At 40.0% G+C, this 20,053-nt stretch overlaps 1 protein-coding gene across 4 annotated transcripts in view; it reads left to right on the top strand.

Annotated features, from left to right (window-relative positions):
* The window catches only part of DMD (dystrophin), a 2,163,935-nt gene that overhangs the window by 2,013,884 nt on the left and 129,998 nt on the right, over window positions 1-20,053 (top strand). For all 4 annotated transcript variants that reach the window (XM_065915496.1, XM_065915495.1, XM_065915498.1 and 1 more), the window contains one exon: window positions 4,377-4,438. In XM_065915496.1, the coding sequence (XP_065771568.1) occupies window positions 4,377-4,438 (62 nt within the window). The remainder of the gene's footprint in view (window positions 1-4,376; window positions 4,439-20,053) is intronic.

The raw sequence follows: 20,053 nt of genomic DNA, 5'->3' as shown, positions 1-20,053 counted from the left end.
AAAAGGCAACCGTTTGGAATATTTTCAGTACCAAATAACATTGGTGGCAGAAGAAATCTTAGTTTAATTAGGTAACTGCCATTTTCCTGGGGAGAACAGTGGAATTTTGTTACTTTTTCTAAGTGTTTAGTATTTGTTTTTAAAAAAACTTAAAAAAGCAATTCCAGTAAGTCTGATATTCCAGCACTGGTAGTAGGAACAGCTCTGAGATGATTATAATAACCTTACACACTACTTAAAACTAAAGAAGGTGAGGGAAAATTTAAATTGTGTGGCAGGAAATTAGGTCAGTCCTGTGCTTGATGGAGTAATGCTTTAATTTCTTATTATTGACACATAGGTGTTGCCGGGGTCTTTTGTCACATCCAGTGATTGTGTATTTTAATTTGTTTTACATTCTTATCATGGCCCAAAATAAAAGGGAAAATAGAGATTATGGTAGCTCGTACACACTAAAAAAGAGCAGAGGGAGGAGATCAGAGTTTGAAGGCTGTTCAGAGAGGCATATCTGATGCAAGGTTTTGGAACCAGCATGGCCAAAATCAATAACATTTTTTAAAGATGTAAAGGGCATTTTAAGGATTATTTATGAGGCTAGTCTCTGTGAATGCATGTATGGAATTTTGATCTATGTTGAACATCACTGTTTTCAGGAAGGCTGAACAAAGCTGTAACCATTAACTTGTGAACAGGATTCAGAATTGCCTTTCGAGTTGGACATGGTATATGGGGAACGCGTTAACGATGTGAAAAGTGAAGTGCAGAAAAGACAGTTGCTCAAAAAGCAGTACCACCACCCGTCCACCACCACCTCCCCAGCACAGCATATTTTTCTATATTGTCTGTATATTCCAGGTAAACCTGAGATGCTTCTCATGGAGTTACTGAGGATGCTCTCCTGTTTTTGAAGATAGGCACAGAGTCAGATACAGCTGTAAAACCAGTATTGATCAGAGACCAATAATTGATTTGTCCTATAAAGTAGAATGTAGATAGGACTTATGCAAGTTTGTGTTTACCGTTTCATCCTGTTCATACTCATTTTTCCTATCTGTTTAGGAGGTTAAATATGTCCCACCAGGCCTTGGATTCATCAAAAATACCCACATACAGTGAAATGTGTGTTTGGTTCTCCATATAGTTACTCCCAAAGCCAAAGTCATTACAGCTATGCTGCCAGTCATTTTTAGCATTAAATGATTGAAAGATTATTTTTCTAGTTGGGAGTATTAGTCCCACCCTTTATTCTTTTCCTCTTTGCACTTGTGCTCACTTCTTTCACTTACTGCTGGGTTGTAATTGAAATGAAGCTAACCTGGCAAAGGTGAAATATAGATTTGTTTTTCTAGTTACTTTGCATTGCTTCAAAATAAAAGGTTTGTGTGTTGGAGAGTAAATGAAGATTGGCTTTTGGACTGGTTTGAGCTCATTGATGTAGGTTATTTGGATCCCCCAGAATCACAAGTAAGTGGGAGAGAGAATGAGTACCTCGGTAGGACTAACTAGTATCTGGTAGCTCAGGAATGGAGTATGGAAGTGGCGGCTTAGAATGTTTTCCTTCTTCGAGTAATGGACATTACAATTTCTCTGTGGATGGATGGATTAAATGATAATTTCTAAAATCTCTTTCATAATTTTTAATCACTGGAATAAGTGGGGCTTCCCTGGTGGCTCAGTAGCGAAGACTCCACCTGTAATGCAGGAGCCTCCGGAGACCAGGGTTCGGTCCCCGGATCGGGAAGATCCCCCGGAGGAGGGCATAACAACCCACTCCAGTATTCTTGCTTGGGAAATGGCTTGAACAGAGGAGTCTGGTGGGCTACAGTCCATGAGGTCACAAAGAGTCAGACATGACTGAAGCAACTTAGCACACACGCAGGGAACTAGATCTCACATGCCACAAGTAAGACCCAGTGCAGCCAAATAAATAAATATTTTTTAAAAGGTAGAGGTGTAAATCAACAGTCATGAAATCTTCTTTGGAGGGAGGGAGCTCCCTGAAGCTCCCATTCAGTCTCTTCTCCTGTCACTCAGAGGCAGATTTCTCTTTTCTTTGGGGATCGCATTTGATACAAGTTACTTCTTGCCCGTGTTCCCCCAATTTGACGTCCATTACTGATGGTGGCTTTTCAGACTGGTTCTCTCTGCCTCTGTCAGGTCTGGTTTATCAGCTCAGACAGATGTTTTTCTGCCCATCGATTGAAGATGCTCCAGTCCTCCCACACGTGGTGGAGATGGGGTGTTATAATTACACAGCGTGTGTAATAAGAGCCTGTACATGTGGACACATGTGCTTTCCCCCTCTTCTCCCTCCCTGTCTCCCTGGGGCTCACATATGATGGCCATAGGAAATGGCAGAGGCCTAAATGCAGGGTGGTCTCCATAGCAGGTAACCTCTCCTTGCCGGACGCTTGTGTACAGAATTGGTACACAGTCTCATTTGGAGCTTAAAAAAAAAATGCCTGAGAATAAGCAGCACTTTTTTTTTCTATGAAGCTGCAAGCTGCAGCCTTCTTGTGCTGTGCATATAAAGTACCCGTCCCTCCCACCCCTTCTCCAGATCATAAACCATTGTGGACATGGGGCTTTCTAAAACTCCCTACAGCATGCGCTGCTTCTTTTGCTTGTCTTGCTCTGCAAGACTTGGACTCTACTCTGCTACATTCCCTCGGCTGAGAAGCCCCTGTCTACTCCTCACATGCAGATTGCCTCTGTGGAAAAGTCAAACAGAAACGGACAGGTGTGAAAGAGATTGAAGCAGCCCTTCAGCAAGGAACCCTTTCTTGTAAATTTCTTTCACTGGCCTTCACCATTCACTTACTGATTGGGAAATATCAGAGGACTGGTCTCTGAAGTTGTGCAGCTTGGGGAACTGCCACACATGTTTGTGTCATTTGTGATTGTGTTCTATTTAGCAGACCACAGTAAATGTTTCTCTGTTTTGCATATTTTCTGTAAAACAGGGGCAGCACATATTGAGCATTGCTTTTGCCCCCTGTGAAAGGTCTTAAGGTGTGGCAGACTTACCACAGTTGGATCCTCATCTCTATCATAATCAACTAATAAAAGCTTTGCTTTCAAGGGGCAGTAATTTGGGAAATCCCGTGAACAGAGATGCCTGGCAAGCTACAGTCCATGGGGGTCACAAGACTCGGACACGACTGAGCGACTAAAACAACAACTTGGGGGCGCCACATAATAACAAAAATGACCACATATTAAGTGCCAGAAGGTATCAGTCACTGACCTATACTAAGTCATCCTTTAACACCCCTGGGTGAGCGGGGCAGCCCCAAATTTCACAGCTAGTATGCCACAGAGGCAGTCTAATCCTAAGATTTAACACCTACACTTGACTTTGTTGGCCTCCCCAAGCTCCTCTTTCTGTGTGCAGCCTCTGTGTTTTCTACTCCCCTTCAAGTGTCCACATTTAAGCCATTTCTCCTCTCTCCATCTGCCCCCCACCCTTTTCCCTGAAAGATGATGAATAGGCTCTGCTTATGAGTACCAAAATATCATTCAAGGCTGCATTTTACTGCATCAAAGGCCAGCCAGGTAATCCCCCAAAACTGGAAATACGATGCTGTGGTGATTTATGTAGATGGTTCAAAGTAAAGGAAAAGTATATGTAGTTATCTCTCCCAGGATTATTCCCGGAATCGAATGAGGAACAAAGGTGTTCTGTTCTTTTTGCGGCAGAAGCTGATAGCCGGCAACCACACTTACCTAAACTTCAAGAAATGGAAGGGAACTGTGAATGCTTCATTCAGACCCAAGTAACCATAGGAAAAGCAGTGGTGTAGCTAGCGCTGAGTCAAAAAGACATTCTAAAATAATGGGAAGAGGGAAGATATGATCTATGAGTTGGGCAATGGATAAACCCTAAGCTGATATCATCATGGAGATGAGATCTGGATACAGAGAAGAAAGTAAGGGAAACGTGTCAGGGGCAGTGAGATCAAGTGAGAAGCGAGGCAATTGATTTCTGAAATTAATGTCCAGTATCTCTTTGACAGAGTTGAATAACCCTTGTCTGTGTCCTTTCGGTATGTTCCGAGTTGGATGGCTGAAGAAACCCTGATTTTCAATTATTGATTACATTTCCAGGCCCTTTTCTGATAACAAGTGCACGCAACTTGTGGGCGCAAAAAATAAACAAATGCTGGTTACAAAATCATGATCATATTGCTTTTCCCATTGAAAGCAAAGTTAGGGGCCTTTCTGTTGTAAAATAATTTGTCAGTAGAGGATGGAAGTCCTTTGAAGTCATGAAGCCAAATGATCGAAAAGCATTTTGTGCTTTTTTTTTTTTGGTCTCTCTTTTTCTCTACTATTCATTCTAAATTCTAAAGTCTCTCCTTGTGTTTATGTTTTAGCCACGAGACCCAAACAACTTGCTGGGACCATCCTAAAATGACAGAGCTCTACCAGTCTTTAGGTAAGGACATGGCCATCTTTCCTCCAGATGAAATGACGGATGACTCATAGGATAAAGTAGTTTGTAGTGCGCAAGCCATTTGTTATCTAAATATGTCACTAGATTGTTTTAAGAAGTGAGAAACAGCAGCACCTTTCTATTAAAAATTGACCATCAGCTTTCCTTTTTTCCGAGGTTGGTTAAAAATAAGTTTTAGGATTTCATTGATTCCTGAAAATTCAGTATATCCGAGCAGGTTAAAAGGCCATACTAGTTTTTTTTGTTGTTGCTTAAAAGGATGGGAAAAAAGTACTTGCAATGGATGGCAGTTTTTTCCCCCAAAGGAAGAAAACTGTTTCAAGTTGTTCTGATTGATTTCTTCCTTGTGAAACCAAGAAAGCACTTTTGCCAAACCACAAATGTTGTGTCAAGGAATTTTCTGCAGTCACTGCAGTGCTCATAATCCTAAACGCATCCGGTTATCAGCATGTACATTTCAATGATTGGTCTACCATGGCTTGTTTTGTGTTTGTGTGAGAGCCTGGCAGCACCCACCCTTCCCATAACTTGGAATTTTTTGAACAGATGCACAGCCTCCAAATAAGGGTGAAACACCAGTCTTTTTAATGCTTGATGAAAGTCCACTCTCTGCCATTTTTGATTCCTCAGGAATAATCTGAACTGAATCCCCTAACGTTGTAACTAGTTGTTGTTTTAATTAAAAATTGTCATGCCTTCTCTACTACTAAACATTTTTAAACTCTCTTTTTGTGACTAGATGTATTTACAGACTGAAATGCATGAGGTGAACTCTTTGGGTTTTAAGTTATGTGAGAAAACCCATGGGAATCGGGATACTCAGACATACATTTTCAACATGTGTGTATCCACGTATCTGTGTGTAGCTCCTACTGCCCTTCTGCCATCGGTTCCCTTTGGTTAATGAATTCCAGCTATGAAGACAGGGCGTGGGGGCTTCCCCGGTCACTCAGTGGTAAAGAATCTGCCTGCCAATGCGGGAGTCATGGGTTCGATCCCTGGGTCGGGAGAAATCCCCTGGAGGAGGAAATGGCAACCCACTCCAGTATTCTTGCCTGGGAAATCCCATGGACTGAGGAGCCTGGTGGGCTACAGTTCATAGGGTCGCAGAAAGTCAGACACGACTGAGTGACTGAGCATGCACACATGAAGGCAGGGGATAGGAGATGTTAGCGTCTCCCCCACCCTCATTGTTTTCCTAAACTTTTTCCGATAAGGACCTACTGTGTAGCACAGGGAACTCTGATCAATATTCTGTAATAACCTAGATGGGAAAAGAAATTGAAAAATAATAGATATAGTGACATGTGTAGCTAAATCACTCTGCTGTACACCTGAAACTCAATCTTATTAATCAACTATCCTCCAATATAAAATAAAAGATTAAACATAAAGAAAAACATAAATGGTAGAAGTTCCTTCTAGAAAATCTGGGGGAAAAAAAAGCCAAAGTGTGTAAAAGAAAAGTCACTTAAAATTCTACTAGCCAGAGATACTCTCTACAAGTATTATTATGTCAGCCCAGTCTCACAGTAAGAGTTTGTGTATTTGTGTGTGTGTGTGTGTAGAGGCACATATGTGCACACGCGCACTTTTAAAAACTGAAGGAAAATCGGGATCAACTAATCTTCAAGTGCTACATTTTCAGCCCCTGCAGAAGGCTTCTGGCTTTTATGCTGCATTAAGACCACAGGTGGAAAACTTGAATGCTTACGTTTTGGTAAATGAGAGAATGAGGCTTCATCTGAAGTAGGCAGTGGCTGTGCTGAGGGAGCTGGTCATCCTAGCCCAGTGCTCTCAAGACTCTGGATTTTTCAAGACAAACTTGAAATCTTTCAGTAAAGAGCATATTTAAACTGGACCTACTGATTATAAACTCTGGTTTACAGGGGCTCAACCCACTTGTAATTTTTCCTGTTCTAATCACAGTGATAGTTATAAAATTTTACTTGACTTTTATTTAAAAATGAGGGGGACTTCTCTGGTGGTTCAGGGATTGACTCTGAGCTTCCACTGCAAGGAGCATGGGTTTGATCCTTGCTCAGGGAGCTAAGATTCCATATGCACAAAAAGATGAAAAATTATAATTATTATAGAATCAATACTTGTTCATATTTAAATGTTTTAAAAATATAAATAAGCTACCAAAAAAAGAAAAGGTAAATCATCTCTTACCCACCTCTTAGCTAACTAATGTGTAACCATCTAGCAGGTATCCTCAAAAATTTCTCTCTATACATACATTTTTACAAAAGTTGAATCATTCTTTTTGTAATCATTTTTTATTCACCTAAAGGAATTGTACCTCATCCATCTTTCCATTTCATTGCATTGTACACTCTACCAGCTTACTTTGAAGTACTCTGCAATGAGAATTCACAAACATGGTTGATACAGAGCTAATTATGAACTCTCAGTGAAGAGGTGTTTGCATCTTCAATCAGAATTAAATATGCTTTTTATCATCATATTTCTAAAGTTTTCTCAGTAGCTTGATCATTCAAGCTGGTAATCTGGCATGGTTACTAACCCTGGGCAAATCACCTGACTGTGGAAGATAATGTTATTTTACAGTTGCAGGGAAATTTAGAGCTCATTTGTTAACAGACTTATTCTTTGATGAAATCAACTTAATTGAGGTCATCTACATGGAATAAAATGCTGCCATCATAAATATGTGGTCAATTCCACCACCATTCATTCCCCCCCCCCCTTTTTGAAGTTTTGTGTTTTGCCCTCCTAACAACAAACATCTTGGGAATGAACTAAGTGTTAAAATTAGATTTTCAACTTTCAAAACTTATATTTCCCATATTTTTGTTACAAATCCTGTTTCCCAGGCTTTTATTCAAATGGTGACACATTACGTAACATCTTCCAGTTATTGAGAGCCTCCTTGTGCTGCACATGGAAATGGATGTCAGCAACCATTGTGCCTGGTAGAGGGTGTCAACAGCCTTCTTTGACAGAGTGGTGAAGTCAGGTAGAGAGAAACCATGTGCCAGGCTCAGCGATAAAGAATCTGCCTGCAATGCGGGAAACCTGGGTTCGATCCCTGGGTTGGGGAGATCCCCTGGAGAAGAGCATGGCAACCCATTCCAGTATTCTTACCTGGAGAACCCCCATGGAAAGAAGAGCCTGGTGGGCTACAGTTCATGGGGTCACAAAGAGTCAGACACGACTGAGGAACTAACACACTGTACTCTACCCTGGGATCCACCCCAGGTCTTCTGTTACTGTTTGCATTTACCTCATTTATTTTATTAACTTATGAAAGTATGTCCTTGTATGTTACCACACGCCTGCTACAAGTAGGGTTGACAGTTTTACCTATGGATAGACAGTTATTTGAATGGTATTTCTGGAACAAACCATTCCATTTCTAGAAAGAGTATGGTGGATTCCAGGACAGTGGACACTCTTCCTTTCACTATTGCCAGGTACACATGGAGTGATTGACTTAGTAGTTTGTTGGGTGTCTACATCCTGAAATAACCTACAAGATTAAGTACCCTTACTAGCCTTGTTGTTTGTTGTTTTGTCACTCATTTGTGTCTCTCTGCGACCCCATGGAACTGTAGCCTGCCAGATTCCTTTGTCCATGGAATTTCCCAGGCAAGAATACCAGAATGGGTTGCCATTTCCTTCTCCAGGCAAAAACAGCACCTGAGTGTTAACTGATGGAAGGCTATGGGATTACTCAAAATGTTAATCTTGCAGATCTCTACGTAGTACAATTCTTAGGTGATTTTCTTTTTCATTCTTCTTTTCTGACTTTCTACAGTAAGTTTATACTATTTACAATACTATATTTAACAGGAAAATTTTATTCATCTGTACTATCTATCCCTTTCCTTAGAGTCCCTAGAGCTCTAAGTCATTAACCAATGAGAACCTGTGACAGACAGGCAGCAATAGTCACATATACACCTTCCCCCACATCACACATACATAGACAAAATTTAGGTCCTGATTCCCCTAAACTTTATCAGATAAATTTAAACACAAAGAGATCATCTTATGTGTTGTTAGTCTTCAGATATGTACATTCATAAAAAGCCAACTTAAAAAATTGAGTAGTAAAGAAGATAAGACTAGCTTATTATAAAAAAAATGTAAAATAATTATTTTCAGGTTATTCTCAACAGATCTAAAATGGCTTTTTTGAGTGAGTTTTCATGAAAGTTTAAAAATACTGTGTTTTCCCCTTGGTTTAAACTGTGTACATGTTTAGCAAATTCCAAGTTATGAAGGAAGAAATTGTCAGGCTCCCACACAAACACAACACAAGGTATAGTAAAGAAATACTTTAAATGTTCACAGTGGTGACCTGACAGTCATTAAGAAGTGGAGCATTGGAATGGCTCCAAAAATTTTTATACGCAGCATTAACGGTTTGGCAAAAGCATTGTTTTGTTTGCACAAAGAAATCAATAAGAACAACTCAAAAAGCAGTTTTCTTTCAGTATTTTTCTCTGACTACCCTGAATGTGGCGGGGTGAGTGGCATATTAAAAAACAAAATTTGCCATGTTTTGTTGTGTTTTGTTTTTGACGTGGCTTTATTATCCTTATCCTTAGAATGAGGGTATTGGACCAAAATGCTGAATAATTTTGTTTTTCTCTTGCTTTGGGCTGAGTGGGTCAGGTTGTTTCCAAAACTTGTTGTGATTATAATTTTCAAGAAGTACCTTTGGTTGATTTTGCAGACAAATGGATTTCTAAAAGTTTAATCACCCCTCTTTTAAAAAATGCACATTCTTGGCAAACACTCAATAGGTAGAAGATCCTGCCACCTATTCCTGTCTTCCAGGCAAAGTGAGGGCAAGCTGCCACCCTCTAGTAGGGAGGCTCTCTGGAAATATACCTGCTGGGCCCTCTATTTGCTGTTGAGAGGCATATTCTTCCACATTTCTTAGACATAATATGTTCCATTCATGAGGTGAATTTCAGGTTTCCATTAGCATCTTTACAAATGGAATGGCAAGATTGTTGTTCCAAACGGTTATCTCGGTGATTTAAAACCTAAAGTTCTTTAGGGCTCCAAAAGGCATTTTTAAAAATCAGTAGATGTTAGGTAGTAATATGCTCTGGAATTTATTTTGAAATACTAATACAATATTGATTTATGTAAAGTGCCGCTCTATGATGAAAAGCCTGTCATTTTCTCACAATTTATGTCTAGGTTCTTAAGTTCATCACTGAAATGTTAAGTAAACATTTTTTTTTTAAAAAGCATTCCATCCCCAACAGACATAGAATAAAAATACCTTCAAAATATATTTCTTAGTCTGTCTTATTGAGAGTATATTAATTATAAATACAATAAAATCTTTATGTGGTCCCTTCCCTGACTTCTTTCTGCCCTACAGTATGAGGTGTTTACATGGGGCATACCAGCAGTGCAGCCAGGAATAGTAGTTTGTAAAGGAGACATAGGTTTTTAAAAAATTGGATAATGTGAAGAGAGAATCATGAAACTTCAGAAAGTTAACCGGTTTAATTTGCAACCATTTACTAAAATCTAGATGTGGCGGATGATCTGACATTTCTTAACCCAGTTGCCTTTTCCTTTTTTGAAGTTCTTTCGCCACCAGTTTTTTTTTCATCTAGGGGAATTGGTTGCCTTCTTTTTCTGTGGGTCTGACATTCTCTAAAAGGACCTAGCCCCTCTTAGCTGCTGCCCCAAGTCTGGAGCCCCCCTTTGCATGATATTCAACCAAATGATGCAGAATCTCTGTTTTCAAAAATAGACTTATAACTATTTTAGGAACTCTTAGGAAAAGTGGTCTTAAAAACCCTTGTGATTTGAAGGCAGTCCATCAGCATGTGGCCCCTAATGCCTGAGAAGACTTCAGAGGGTTCGAGTGAGGGCTCAGTTCTAGGCTCTGATGGATCTCAGGCCAGTGTGATTCTTCAGCAGCCTTAGTGAAGAGAGTCAAAAGGCTAAGAGGTTTTTCAAGATGCATTGGTATCGTCATTAATAAACAATTGTAGCTGCTCATATAGAGTTGATTCCTAGGTGGCTCCGTGGTAAAGAATCCATCTGCCAGTGCAGGAGATGCAAGAGATGTGGGTTTGTTCCCTGGATCGGGATGATCCCCTGGAGAAGGAATTGGCAACCCACTCCAATATTCTTGCCTGGAAAATTCCATGGACAGAGGAGCCTGGCAGGCTACAGTCCGTGGAGTCACAGAGAGTGGGACACGACTGAGCACGCACACACACTCCACACATAGAGTTAGAAACACTGTCATACAAGCCCTCTAGCTCTTTCCTCAGATTACCAAGAGGAAGAAAAATTAAGTTAGCATATCCTCTCTTTTGGTAGGCTTTCTCCATTCCATTAAGTATTCCCTCCTGAGGATGCTCTGGCAAGTAGAACTCTGAATGACTGAATTCCTTCTGCACGGGGAGCATGTCCTAATGATTATCTCAGCATATTTTGTAAACTCAACTGTACTCAACCTACTCAATATTTTGCATATTCCTTCTCTTGTCTCTATTTCTTTAAGAATCGTTAAGGATTGAATCTTCTGTCTTTGGATTTTATACCATAGCACCTTGAGCTGGAAAGAATATCTCAATTCAGATCCCCACTTGGTTGTGACCTTGAGCTGGTCCTTTGCTTTCCCTCAGTCTCAGATTTCTGACTTACCAAGTTGGGCAGCAACCTTCCATGTCTAAATGTCTGGATTTAATTGAACTTCTGGATGGGTTTGGCTCAGCCTTATGCATGCTGTGCCCAACTCTCCAGGCCTCCTTTGTGGCCACCAGCCTGGAAGATATGAATAATAAGAGCATCGAATGAGTAATTATTGTACTTCCATCTTTGTAGCACTTTACAGTGTGCAAAGGCCTTTTGAAAATAATTGTATGCAATCCTTACGCAGCTATAAATTAGGTATATAAGCTGGCATGTGAATTTTCTGTCCGTTTCAGGTCTTCTCTCCTGCCATCCACTTGAGTAGGCTCCTGATTTTGATTTGGAAAATAACGCTGCCATATGAGTGGATAGGGCCACAGTTTCCTTCTTTCTGTCTTAACTTGAGCAGGCCGAGGCACAAAACTTGCTTTGACTTATTCATACTGACATATAGGTGGAAGATAAGGAACCAAGTCCAGAGCACACATTTTATGGCTCCTAGTTCACTGTTCTCCAAGGAATATCCATTACTCGTAGCATGATTTATCAAACTGCTTTATCAGCATAATTAAGCTATGGAATCTCAAATGACATTCTTTATTCCCTAGCTGACAAAGTTAGCACGGGAGATTTACTCAGATTAGCAAAATAGAAGGCATAAGACATTAAGGCTGTTATGAATGGTCTTCCTTCACTTCTATCCTGCTTATAAAAGAGAAAAGAAAAATAATCGGCTCTTTTAACTTCAGTTAAGATCAATTGATCGTCCCCATTTGTAAAATAGGAATGTAATCTTAGAACCTGAATTTATGGCATTTTAATGGGATACCCTTTTATAATATTCTTCTTGTTCAAATAACTTGATTTAAAGCTTCTAATTGAGGAACCTAAATGCATAGATGTTTCTGAATTGCATCTTCCAAAGCTTATTTCAGAAGGAAACTCAAAAGGATTCTCTTTCAGGCTTAGACTGGTTTACAATTGTAAAGAGCTGCCAAAATTGGGGTAGTTTACTGGATCTAAATACGGGGAATGTTAAGGTTACACCTGCAGCTGTGAGAAAAGTGCTGGATGTGGACCATTTTATGTAGCTGGATCTGCAGAAGATAGTTTTTTTGCACACAAAGTAAAGGCATCTAAAAACGTGTCAACTCTTTTTCAGACATTGTCCATATTTCTTTTTTAAGCACAGAAGTCTGATTGCCTCTGTATGTCTCTTAGGAGCTGCAGTTTTGCTGGAAAGAGATCCAAAACAGTCAGAACACTCATTTAAAATAGTGAGTTCTTAAAGTCCATACTCTCCATGGTAGTAATAAAGTGACCTAAAAATACTCTGAAAGACTCTCCCTCTGACATAGTGGATGAGTCAGTCATTAACTTTTTTGTGAACTGGTGATATTCTGCAAGAATGTTTGAGAATTGGCCTTTCCACAAAGTCTTGATCCTTTGCATCACTCCAGCAGAGTCCTTGTGCCTTCTTATAAATCGAAGCTTATGTAACCAGGATATATGTTACCTATGAGTTATGAGTTTGCATCTGTGTGTGCGCATGCCCGTGTGCCCATATATTTATATGTTTGCACACATATTGTTTATCAAGCATTCATTTTGGTGGCAAAAGCTTAGTTTATATTTTGCTTTCAAGGTCTATAAAGAGGCTGTCAGTTTTAGAGCAGTGTTTCTTCAACCGATCAAGGAAATTTTTTTTTAAACATCCAGTATATCATGGACTTTCAGGTGGTCTTATCAAAATGGACTAGTATACACTCATATCTCACGTGCCTCACTGCACAAGTTCCGCCACACTTGAGCTGGTCTGTATGTCATTCAGTGAAATGGCCTCATTGAATGAATACACCTTTGGATGTCACGACAGTGTGAAGTTGCTATATAAGTTGCTTGACCCAATCCCAGTTTCTCTCTTTGTGGAAAAACTGTACTTTGAGTGGCACTCTGCTTAGAGCATTTCATTTTTAAAAGTATAAATGTAAACTCAAATCAAGTGTCCTTGGGAAAGGGTAATTGACACCAAAGATGAACACCTAGAAAATGTTACTTACAGGAGTTTATATTGATATTTTGCCAGTTGAGTAAAATTCAGGCAAAGAATGGATCTGTATTCTTTACCATTTCCTAGGCCTTCTTAGCAAGTGTGGTTTTTATCTGGAACATAGAATGTGGTGTGTGTACTCTCCGTTGTGTGTTGCAGTCAATGGGGAACGGGTTGATTACACTGTGACTTAATGTCACTTAATGAGTTGAGGTTCACAGGTAACATGATGTAGCAGGACAATAAGTTCATTGACTTTGAGGTCGGCAAGATGTGGATCTGAAATTTTGGCTCTGCCACCACTTCTCTGTGGCCAAACACAAAGCAGCAACAACTTTGTACCCCAGTTTTGTGATGTGTTAAATTTTTATGATGGCACTTACCTTGAGGAGTGTTGTGGGAATTAGAAAGAATATATGTGGATTACAAAATGTCTGACATAGTAACTACTCAAGGAGCTCTAATTACTATTGACGGTGATAATGATACAGCACCACTTAATATTAGGTTTGTTATCCTGCCTCATGTCCTTCCTTATCCAAAGGAAAGAAACAGGTACAGTAACTCAAGAGTAAAAAGAAAGGGGAAAGCCTGTGAAATAATGTGACATGCCCAGAAAAATGCCTGATGCAGAGGAAGTGGTAGCAGTACTGTTACGGTCAGGAGGGGACAAGGGAGTGGCTGCGGAGGTAAGGAGGGATGAGACCAGAAAAAGCTTAGAAGACGTGTGGAAGGTTCGTTTGGTTTTGTTTTACCCTGTTGGCCTCTCCACATGGCTTGTGGGATCTTAGTTCCCCGACCAGGGATCAAGCCCACACCCCCTGCAACGGAAGCACGGTGTCTTAACCACTGGACCACTGAGGAAGTCCCCCGTGTATAAGGTTTCTACACTGAGATTTTTGACTCGGATGATGGAGCTATCAGGGTCCAGTCAGAAAACAGGAACCACTCGACCTATTTCAGACAGAGGGGATTTGTGCAGGAAGTTGGCTTCTCAGCTCTTCTGTCGTTGGGTGACCAAACAGACAGGACGGCGCCTCTGTCGTAGCCAGGGCTGGAGGTGGTTTCACCAGAACCATCACCTGGAGCTCGAACCAGCGGCCAGTGGGGACCACTGAGGGAGGGGCCGTGGAGGGGCAGGGGGCGCGGGAGCTACTCCCAGAGCTCGTGCTGAAGACAGAGAGAGAAAGGGCGAAATAGCCTGGCCTTTCCTTCCTCCTGCCCCCTCCCCCTGTTCTTCTGCCACTGACTCCCTTTGGCCACACTTGCTCAGAAGCTGGTTGTCAGGAAGCAGGAAAATGCCATTCTCTGTCGTAGCGAGCAGAGCAGGGGGAAGGTCAGAGGATGGATCTGAGAACCAGCAAGCACATGACTAAAGAGCAGGAGGCCTCACGGACCGTGGTGCAGTCAGCCATCTGCCAGTATGCAGGGGAGAGAAACACGGAGTCTTAAAAGCTTGCGTAGGATTGTCTGAGTCTGAAGCAACTTCGATGCGGTACCAAAAGGGCACACTGGGTTCATAGGAAACAAGCAAAGAGGAGGGAGCCGTCAAGCAGCTGTCTGCACGGAAGTCCAGACACTAAGAATAAGCTCACACGCATTTGATTATAGTACTTGCATTACTTATAGTTGTTTATGCTCAAGTCTCTCAAGACTAATGAATGAATTTCTTTAAAGCAGGAACTGTCTTCCTCATCTTCATCACTAGCACCAGGCGCATGGTAGCCTCTAAATAAATGTTCGTTGAATGAAACCCAGTAGAGCAAAGGAAGACGATTTTGCTGGGGAAGAAGACAAATCCCACTGAAGAAGACAGAAGGATATAGACGATGTTTTCCTAAGGCAGGTGATTAAACTAGCAACATGGAAGTCTCTGGAGAAATAGAGTTCTTTCCAGAAAGTAGAAGATAAAGTCTCATAGTAATAAAAGTTAGGACTATCAATTAAACTATAAATTTCATTGTCAATTTGATATCTTAGCAAAACCAAGTAAACCACTACCCTGGAATTAATTGTTTTAAAAGGAATAATAATCAAGGAGCTGAGGCCCTTGAAAGAAAGTGTCATTATAGATTTGGAATTTAAATAACAAGGAAACAGTAAACAAAATTGGATGTGCTGATAGCCTCAATTTTTCTTTGGTTCCTTGACTCAAGAAATATGTGAGAATGTTCCAAGCATTGTGAATCCTGAACTTTAGGACCACAGGCTAAAAATAGTATTGAAGGTATAAACATTTTTATAGTAATCTTACTTTTTTGAACAGTAAAAAACATGTGCATTCCAAAAATTGGGAAAGATGAAGTGTAAAATAAAACAAAAATCACTTTTAAATCCCTTTGCCCAGAAATAAGCACCATTTACATTTTAGAGGGTTGCTTCCAGTGTTTTCTTCTATGCATTTTTATTAATATGTAGTTGTTTGAGGTAATATGTTTATAACGTTGTATCCTGCTTTGGTCAGTGTCCCAAGTTTTCTCTCATTCTTAAATTCTTTGGGGATGTAATTTTCCAAGTTACACTTTCTTGAAATACCACTTTTAAAAAATAATTTATCATTTTGCAAAAATTAAATTATGACAAAGAAAACTCAAATTCATGTTGAATTTATGGAAATAAATCTCTAAGATTCTGGAGATTTATTACAAACAGGCTTCTGAGGAGCAGGCCAAGTAAAATGTTATGATGTCTTCTGTCCAAAAAGCTACTTAATGTATTAGAGATGTTATAGAATAAAGTCAGTGTAGTAAAAAATAGGCAGTCAGGATTCAGAAAGTTGATAAGAAAAATTTATCCTATGATAAATATAGTTTATATATTTACATGAACAAAAGCTTTTCTACCACAAATATGTTAGTTGTTACCATTTCTTTTGCCAAATATTTATGCTCTTGAGGTGACAAGGCAACTCTCCTTGGAAGCTTTCAGTGTTCCAGAAAAATCTTTGCCTCCTTAGCAAACATATGTAGACAGAAACTCAACTTTATGATAAGTTCCTGTAAGTTTTACTTTTTATGATAACAGATACACACAAATATACATTTACCTTTAACTAGTGACTGGTAGAACACACTGTCTTCCCAAAACATTTGTGCTTAGAGTGATCACATGCTGTTCAAGGTTCTGTGTGACTGTTACAGTTTCTGGCCAAGGTGCAGTTAAAGAGTATGGAGCCAATCATATTTTCCACAGCTGTTTCCAGTCTTTTCACTGCTCTAAGTAGGCCTGTGAGGAACATCTTTGTGCATAAAGCCTTTCTGTATTTGATTCACTGAAGTGTAATCACCAAGTCAAAGGATAATGATGTTTTGAGTTTCATGGTAAATATACTGCCTGAAATTCTCTCCAAAAAGGCTGTGTCCATGTACACTCTTAATACAGGAAAGTACTCACCTTACATGCCCTGACCAATGTGGAGCATGATTTTGACTTGTGAAATTGTAAAGTAGAACCATATCCTCTTAATTATTTACACATCTTTGATTGCTAGTGATCGTGATCATCTTCTTTTAAATGTTTACTCAGCCTTACTCCTCTTTTGCGAGTACTGTGAAAGCAAAACCAGAATTTAAGCAAACCAAACTCTGCCCAGCTTTTCTGGCATAATATAAGCTTTTTGTTTTCCGTTGTGCTGACAGACCCTGGTGACGAGAGACTCATGGTGACATCAGTACAGCTTGTGAACTATGCTTTAGCTTTCTCTTCTCCAAGCTAAATAAGCCTAATTCCTTACTCCATCCTTGGTGAACCTATTGCCCACACATTGTGAAATTTTCTTGCTCTCTGTGCCGAGGTTGCACAGTTTCTTCACTCTTTATATCTTATATCTGCAGAGCCCTAAACTACATTAGTTCTGTTAGTAAAGGTGTATTCGGTATGGGTCGCAGAGGAAGGTGGTTTCCTGCCTTGTGAGTGATAGGAACTCACACCTACCATTGTTATACAGTCACATGGGATTCTTTTCCCTCCATAAATATGGAGTACTTAGAATGTTCCAGGCTCTGTCTGAGTAACAGGACACAGAAATATTGGGTTGGCCAAAAAGTTCGTTCGGGTTTTTTCCATTATATCCTGTAAAAACCCAAATGAACTTTTTGGCCAGCCCAACGTAAGGAACGATCCCCATCCATCTCCCAGGCTGGGATGAACCTGGATGGGCGGTGGACCTTGTGATGTGATAGAGACTGGGGTGCCGCACGGGCTTTGCCTGTGGCCAGTGGAGTAATGCTTAAGTTCTTCTACATCCTCTCTGCCTTTGCAACCCAAATGATAGCCGTGTTATTTTCTCTTGTCACTGATGTAGTGGTTTAGTAATGCCGGCATACACCCATTTTGTTTTCCAAGGCAAATTTAAATATCTTAACTTGGAAAGTCTGAAGGTTTAAATTCAAACTAACACACACACCCAGAGGTTATTATTGCCTGGTATCACTCTGTTGGTTGTATATAGATTCTAGAAAAGCAGTATTTCAGCTTCATGAAAGACTAGATTATCTCCTTTGGGGAATAAAGAAAAGAGAAGAGTTATAAGATACCTTCTAGACTTGACATACATGAGATAGTTACCACATACAAAAAGACTGCATACTAACTTACATAATATCAACGTCAAATGTACGGCACCTTATACACATAGAAAGAGCAAGACTAATGAGAATAATTGGGGAAATGATTTGGAGAGTAGAATAAAACATTGTTCTAGGAAGGAATTTTGTAAGACTTTATGTGAATTAAAGTGTAGACTTAGATATTCCAGATAGTGTACTAGCATAAGCAAAGGTATAGTTGAGAGGAAGGCTAGCTTGTTTCAGGACCAGTGAGGGCAATGTTCTTTGAGAATCTTCACATTTTTGAAGAAAAACCTGATTTGGTACCATTGAATTCAGTGTAAATTAAAGTGCCTTAAATTATAGAATGAGAAATTTAAATTTCATTTGATTGGCAGTGGGAAAATGTTGAATCTGTAGAAGAGAGACATGCTGAGGTCTGAGTTCTGGTTTGAGGAATGAGAATTTGATGGGATGGTTTGGTTGAAGAGGGAAGAGCTTAGTTTATTCTGTTTTGTTTTGTGTTGTGGCAGTTGAGATGGAAAGGTCTTAGAATAGCCATAGGGGAAAGACATGGGGGTATGACAGTAAAAGTTTTCTTTCCAAGGTAGAGTTGTCTGAACGTAATCACAGATTGGTAGGTTTTAAAGATAAGAGAAGAGTTATAAGATACCTTCTAAACTTTCAGCCTTGATGACCCAGAGAATGGTGATACCACTAAACAGAGAGAGGAAATTGCAGACTGATTGGGACAGTAGGCAGTATCAGAATCTATTTGATTTTATGTTCTTATGGATGTATTTATAAGAGTTCACCTGTCTATAAAGATTTATTTGGGGTTGCTTATGTAAGTGTGTGAACTTTGATACCATAAGCGTATGTTTCTCATCCATTGTCTCAAAAGCTCTGTGAAGTATATTATTATCTCCATTGTACAGATGAGACTCAAAGAGTATGGGTAGTTTGTTCACATGGCATAATTGGGATATAAATGTACTCCTAACTCAGTGATTTAGCTCATGAGCTAAACTTTCTTCCTGGGACATGATAGTGGCAGTTTGAAGAAGAAATCCTCTGAATGCTTTTGGAAAGGGGAACTAAAAAGTATTTTAGGATCAGGGAAATCTTCCTGACCCATGGATCAAAACTGGGTCTCCCACACTGCAGGCAGACTCTTTAACATCTGAGGCACCAGGGAAGCCTACTTTAGGATCATCAACTTGATAAAAAGAGTCTTTCTATTTTTATTGCACTCGATATAGGAAATGGGCTTCCCAGGTGGCTCAGTGATAAAGAATCTGCCTGCCAGTGCAGGAGACGCAGGTCCAAGGGTCAATCTTTGGATTGGAAAGACCCCCTGGAGAAGGAAATGACAACCCACTCCAGTATTCTTGCCTGGAAAATCCCATGGACAGAGCAGCCTGGCAGGCTGCGGTACCTGGGGCTGCAAAAGAGTTGGACATGACTTAACAACTCAGCCCATATAGGAAATACTTGGGACAGAGTAAGGGTCCTAACTTCTAGCTAACAAGTCTATATCCTGGATCTCTCTCTCTCCTAGGAGCTTTTAAGATATGGTGTCTCATGTCCTCACAAACCCCTACAGAACAGGTACTATGAGTGTTCGCTGCACCTAAAGAAACTGTACTCAGGGAAGTTGAGGTCACTTGCCCCCGGACACTGGGAGACTGCTTCATGATGAAGGGGTGTGGCTTTAGTGTCCAGCTGATTGGAGTGTCAACCTTTAGGCCTTTGCTGTGCTTGTCTATAAGATGGGGCTGAAATAACAATATCAGAGTTGGAGGCATTATATGAGAATGTATGTATTTATTACTAACATAGAGTCAACACCGAATAAATGGCCATCATTAGTACTGTTCTTTTATGGTAAAGTCATAGCTAGAACTCACCAACTTTTCTTGGTCTCTAGCCATTAGTTTTTCCATCATACAGTGACACTCTTGTGGAAGATAGTGGATGAAACCAAGAATTTGGAAGAAATCACAGAGAAGTATGAAAAAGAAGACAGATTTAACAGTCATTTTGTAAAGTAACATGTGTACATGATTTTTAAAAAATGAAACAATTCAAGTGGGCAGTGTGAAAAGTAAGTCTCAGACTTCCCTGGCAGTCCAGTGATTAAGCCTCTGCACTTAAAATGCAAGGGGCACAGGTTTGATCCCTGGTCAGGGGACTAAGATCTCACATGCCGTGTGATGCAGCCAAGAAAATTTTTAAAAATATGTAAGTAAAAATAAGTCTTCTCTCATCCCTGATATCGGTCCACCAGTGTCACTCTGCAGAAGCAATTATTGATAGAGTTCACTGTTTCCTTCTGTAGATATTCTATGCATA

The sequence above is a fragment of the Muntiacus reevesi genome, chromosome X (genome assembly GCF_963930625.1).
Source record: "Muntiacus reevesi chromosome X, mMunRee1.1, whole genome shotgun sequence".
NCBI lineage: Eukaryota > Metazoa > Chordata > Mammalia > Artiodactyla > Cervidae > Muntiacus > Muntiacus reevesi.
This window is presented reverse-complemented; position numbering and strand designations above follow the sequence as displayed.